General features: G+C 47.8%; 2 protein-coding genes across 2 annotated transcripts; one reads left to right on the top strand and one right to left on the bottom strand.

The window, feature by feature from the left end:
- Nucleotides 1-518: 518 nt before the first annotated feature.
- On the top strand, nt 519-2,405 carry CCR75_001560 (uncharacterized protein; the record flags this gene model as incomplete). Its single annotated transcript, XM_067959662.1, has 1 exon — nt 519-2,405. One exon carries the CDS (start codon nt 519-521, stop codon nt 2,403-2,405), a length of 1,887 nt encoding a protein of 628 aa, XP_067819970.1.
- Nucleotides 2,406-2,468: 63 nt separating this feature from the next.
- Nucleotides 2,469-3,874, bottom strand: CCR75_001561 (uncharacterized protein; the record flags this gene model as incomplete). The annotated part of the gene is made up of 4 exons (XM_067959663.1): nt 2,469-2,693; nt 2,714-3,037; nt 3,110-3,204; nt 3,271-3,874. The coding sequence occupies 4 exons, from the start codon at nt 3,872-3,874 to the stop codon at nt 2,469-2,471; spliced, it is 1,248 nt and encodes a 415-aa protein (XP_067819969.1).
- Between the last annotated feature and the right edge of the window lie 2,070 nt (nt 3,875-5,944).

Genomic DNA, 5,944 nt, shown 5'->3' with positions numbered 1-5,944 from the left:
CTTGTACCTTTGCGTTTAGCATCCTTTGGCTGACTTCATTATCGCTGAGACAACGCTGCATATATGGTATCATCAATTCCGTCGTTACTCTCGGCTCTAAGCTACGATAGTAAAATGTGTCAGAATAGCTCTAGGGTATCGAGCAGCTTTGTTTCGATCGATAATATTCTTGAGTCTACAATTTTATCCATAAATCGATTCTTGCGACTCGTGGAATTGGCGCAGTAAGGTGGAATCAGCTCAAGCACTGGCTTCTTTCTGTACTCTCAAATGATAAGCGTCGCTTGGCAGTGTAACCAATTTTTTGCGGTGCCCATCCTCTCAAAACCGCGTTTTCGCAGATAGTTCGTATCCTCGTGAATCTGTAAGTAACGTATACACACCTTGTTTCTATCCGGTTAAGGCAAACGACCCAAAGTACACAATCGCACACAAAAAGACCGAGCTCGACTGCACAGTGCAAAAACCGACTGCACACAGAAACCTAAAGCTACGCCACGAACGTCTCGACAGTCACCATGTCATCACTGGCGTGCATCCAATGGATCCGCAACGAGCTTGAGATGCACGGAGATCTTCAGGAATTGAATCCGCCACTCGTGGACACGACATCGCTCTGTGAGTTCGTGACCGACGGCCGGGCATTGTGTCTCCTGACCAATGTCGTGCTCGAACATCCCGAGGAGGAACTGCCCAAGAAACTTCAGCGTTCGCTTCGACAGCTTAGTAAATTCCACGCGCTTGAGCGCGTGCAGTTCTTTATCAAATGGTGTCGCACCCGCGCGATGCTTGAGGAACACCAGGTTTTTACGACCGTCCAGCTTCTCGATGAAGTGAACGAAGTCGCCGTGTCCGAGACAATTGTCGCATTACGGAACAAAACGCGACCTCGTCTCGGGACACTCAACGCTGTATCCATGTCATCGGACAGAATTCGGTCGTCCAGTAGTAGTCCCTCCCATGCCAATCGTCTAAGTTCGTTTCTAAACAAATTTCCATCCGCGCCGATAGTGGCTACAAAACCCGCAAAGCCACCTCGAACACCTCGAATTTCCCTCACGTCCAGTGGAACAAGTACCCACTCGTCACCGCGCGATTTGGACGAGCAGCCCGTGCTGATTGACGACACCAATGCTTCCAAATCGCGCTTACGAATGCCTTTTCGTGCCAAGAGCCCGTCGAGTCCATCTCCACTCGCGTCGTCGCCACAAAGTAGCCATGTTAGCAACCCATCGCCCTGTAGCCATGATGACACTCCCTCGCGCTCATGGTCGAGTAAACTCGCAGCCTTGTCCCGTAGCGTCTCGTCCTCGTCGTCGCTGGCGAGTTGCGCGACCCCATTAACCGTCGAAGATAACAATCATACGCCCCTGTCGTCGCCACCGGCGTCGCCTTTGAATCGCGTGAGTATTCCGTCAGCTTTCTTACCATCAAGGCCTCGAGAATCTTTATCCCGGTCAAAGTTATCGGCGTTTTTAAACACTGTCGATACACCTTCCGTGGTTCTTGGTACAGAAGACACTCCTCCGATTACTTCATTGATACAAGACGTGGAGACTGTAAAAGACGTGGAAGAGGAAGAGGCGAGCGTTCAAGCGGACACAAAGACCGATTCCGAGCCGATTGTGATGGCCCGTGCGCGACCTTCGAGCATGAAGCTTTTGGCTTTCTTGCAAAAGGTTGAGCCAGTGGCAATGCCCGCGAGTAGGGACGACGAGGACTTTGAGAGGGTTTCTGCCGAGCTCGTGACGATGGATGAGGACATGGCTACAAACAAAGCCGTGGTGTGTCAAGACAAAGACTATAGCCAAGAAGTGGCGATTCCAGCGCCACTTTTGACGGCAACTTCGGACATGAAGCAGGACGTTGTGGAAGCAATTGATAAAGCGTTACTGGAAGCGGAAGGGAATGAGGAAGTTGTTAACGTGGTGACGGAGATGGAGACACACGAGTCGTTGAGGCAGATGCTGCACGTAGCAGAGGCTTTGATTCAGAGCAAAGATAGTGAACTCGTTGCGATGAGTCAAGAACTTGAGCTGTTCAAGGCGCAAGGTGTCCAGGAAAACCCGGAGAAATTGGAAACGAGCAGGGCGAAGCAAGAAGATTGGGAAAACAAAGGTCACATGGATCTTGAAAGGGCGCAGATGGACGCGAGTATGGCTACAAAAGAAAAGCACGCGATGCAGTTGCAAGTTCACGACCTCGCGCGTCAGAACGAAAGTTTAAAAGCCGAGGTCACGAGTTTGCGCGAAGATATTCAGACACTGGAGCAGTCGGTGCAATTGGCGCGAGATAGTGAAGAAGCGGCACGCTTTGCTGCCCAAGTGGCGTTTGCAGCACGAGACGCTGCGGATGAAGTGAACCAGCAATTGAGAGATCAGCTTTGTGGTGGGGTGTACCCATGAGAACATGGCTGCGTGTATGTCGCTTTGTTATTAATTTTCACAGGTACTCGTGGCGCGGGTTTTTTAAAGCGAGTCGGTCTGATACCCTGCGAGACTTTGTCGCAAAATGAGTGCACTACTACATCCTACGAGCATAAAGAGACACACGACAAGAGCAAAGAGTCCGAGAAGATCAAGCGTGCTTTGAAGGTACGCTTGAATGTCGGATGCAGACCATTCCGGGCATTTGCCGCATTGCGCAATCTGCCACGAAATAATCGATAAGTCACGTCCTTTAGTCGTAAATAGCTGACAATAATTAAACGTACATCACTTTTGTCGTGACTCGGATGTGTTTGACGATGTAATACGGTCATGTCGGCAATGCAGTCGCTATGGGAGTTTATTATGTCGTCGCTTACCGAGGTATTGCACGAGATCCAAGACCCGCTTGATGTATGTCTCACACCTTCGCATGGTAGCATCTCTGCTGCCACGTCAGTGCAATTTGTACAGCCGAAAAGACGAATGTCACACGCCAGCGAAGAGCTCGTGTGTGTGTTGTATGTAGTGGCAAGGCGATCAGAAAATAAGAAGGCACTCACAGCACATACAATAAGCGCAACGAGGCAGGTCGCGAGACCAAGAATGTACTGATGACCGCAATAATAATACTATTGGTCAACAAATTTCAATCGTTTAGAATAATCTATGACATCACGTACAATAAAAAGCATCGATCGGCTTTTAGACCTCGCGCCAATGGTACCCAATATTGAAAGTGCAACCATCAACGTGCCGACAATAATGAATATGATGGCTACATTGAAAAAAAATCACCAATTCAAACGTGTACAAGGATATTGCAATACAACACGTTCCGTACCAATCCAAGTTTGACCCGATGTCATTTCTTCGTGCACTTTGCCTGACAAGCCAAAGAGAAAGAGAGCTATACCGAGAAGCGTCAAGGCGACGTTCATGACTGATAGCATATTACGCATAATAATGGGTACCGTGACAATGCGTACGACGCAATACATGGAAAATAGTATCAAAAGCATGCACGTCATGCCAATCGCACCAATGGCTACACTGCGCTTATGCAAATACACCACTGCATCGCTGTACGTGGTGCAGCAGGAGGATTGCCGCAGTCCTGCCAAGACGGGCGCCGTCCAGTGGTGCTTCACCCAAGTATCAAGCGCGTTTTGTAAGAAAAAAGCGGCATAGCAGGCCACAAAGAGCCCTGTGACGAGTGCAAAATTCATGAAAAAGAAGAACAGCAACAAGCGACTCTTTTCCCTTCCAGCACCCACGAAGCCCAACACCGAAAGCAGTACGATGCAAAGACCCAAGAACCCAAGCGAAGCTGCAGTCGCACCAAATGTTGTGGATATAACTACATGCAGCGCAAGACCAAGCAGCGAGACGCCACAGCAAAAGCTCAGTAACGTCAATAGACGCAGGAGTTTGCGGGTCGGACGCATGATTCGCAATGTCACAGATGGCTACTTTTTGCAGATCATTTTTTTAGTATTCCTTTCTGGGGGGCTTGTTAACGACAACGGTAGATTTTCTTAAAAGTTTAGGCCCAGCTTAGTCTTTTTCTACGACGGTGGGGCTGCGTGCTAATATACGGGTGTTCGCGGTTGTATACGACACGACAGTAGCTTATGCCCCCCCTTGACATCGCTGGTATTATTCTTTTCCTGACTGAAAGCCTTTCTACTTAACAAGCTTCGGTTTGTAGCTAGGAAACTTAAATTATTTTAAGCGGTTGGTAATCACTTATGTTGCTGGATCGAGTGATCTTTTTTGTAACGAGGTGTATCGTTACATGAAATTTACACTTAAAGAATATTAATGAATACATTATTTAAAAGGTAGATAATATTTGGAGAATATTACTTAACATGGTAATATTCTAAAAGCTTATCCATTGGTAGATATAGACATTTATATCTACTTTCTCCGCGGTCCAGTCAGCGCTGGACGCGCGCAAAGAGTAAGACAGATGAGACTTTTAGTACACTTTTGTATTAGCTTATAATTAAGCTAGTTTTAAGTAGATAGAACAGAAGAACCCAATTATATTAATACAGTTTTTAGTTGCCTCTCTTTATAGCAAGTGTTTTAAAGAGAGTCTTCCTCTGCACGTACATGTGTACGCGAAGTGACGTGAGCCACCAATCGCACTGAGGCAGTGCGAAGTGGACTTGTACTGAAGCAGTACAAGCCGGCAGTGCCCCGTTACACCTGGTAGCACTTAGTAGTCCGTCCAAGGACCACAGTTCCATCATCTAAGATGGACATGTTAGAAATACGTATCACGTTTTGCGTGATAGCTACTCCTTTCTAAGTGACATAGGGGTCGAACGAATGAGTTCGACCGTAGGGATTAATGCCATCCTTTCCATGCTGCTATGTTTAGACAGAGATGCTCTCCATTCAGCCATCGCCAAGTTCATACAACATGAACTTAACGAGGCGACGAAGAAGGTAGCCTTGCTTAATCAGCAAGGTTCTCAACAGGCAGAACTGTTGAGGTTACAGCCGGTACAGAATCCTGTACCTTGGATGACGCACACGCGTCGTCCCGAAACCTTGAATATTGACATCTCTAAGTATAAGGGAGTCAAAGAAGATTCCCTCCTAAGGTGGTTTATCGAGTTGGGCGATGCCATAAGGGCTCGTCACATCGTCGACGAGCAAATGCAAGTCGCATTCGCTCAATCAAATTTGGCAGGTCGTGCCAAATTTGGGCACTAGGCCATATGTTGCGCGAACCATACGTCTTTGGGTCGCTAGAGGCTTTTAAAGCCCGGCTCAAATTGACTTTAAACAGCCCAGGGCTGAGTTCAGAGCTCGTTCAGAGCTTCTGAAACTCAAGCAAGGCAAGCGTGACGTTCACGCATATGCCCAGTACATGCGACTCTTAGCGAGTTGGATCACGAACAATCCAGTTCATGAACTCATGTTGATTACGGTGTTCATGCAAGTTCTTACGGATGGTCACGTAAAGACCCACCTGTTTTGCTTGGAGCTGGATACGCTCAAAGAAGCAATATCTGTTGCGGAACAGGAGGACTTTAGCTTGAGACAGGCTCAAGCTACTTCGTCATCATATCGTCCTCCAAGACGACACAAACTGGGAGGTTCAGAACCTATGGACCTCTCTTATGTCGAAAGCGAGAAACCTCGCTTTTGGAACAACAAGCGATTGCAGAAATGCAATTGCTGTCAAAAGTTAAAGCACTACGCTCATGAGTGTAGTGCTCCACGCCCTAGAATGGTGGACCTTCGACGCTGCCTGTGCTTGCGCACAGCCATCGGATTCTAACTCCTCAGTGTGATGGGTATTCACACTGAAGTCTTGTGCAGTCATGCAAAGAACTGACCGCCATCGCACTCACTCGCATGGCATCTTCACGCTTGCGGACGCTCCAAGACGTTGATTAGATGACTCTATGCTGAATGAGACAGGCGTCACGGCTTGATGCTGCCAATATATGCATGGCTCCTACTTCCGAGCCATAATAATCCAAGGATGACATGAT

This window comes from Bremia lactucae, linkage group LG4 (assembly GCF_004359215.1).
Source record: "Bremia lactucae strain SF5 linkage group LG4, whole genome shotgun sequence".
NCBI classification, from domain to species: Eukaryota; Oomycota; class Peronosporomycetes; order Peronosporales; family Peronosporaceae; genus Bremia; species Bremia lactucae.
The sequence above is the reverse complement of the archived record's forward strand: the minus strand, read 5'-3'. Positions and strand labels throughout refer to the sequence as shown.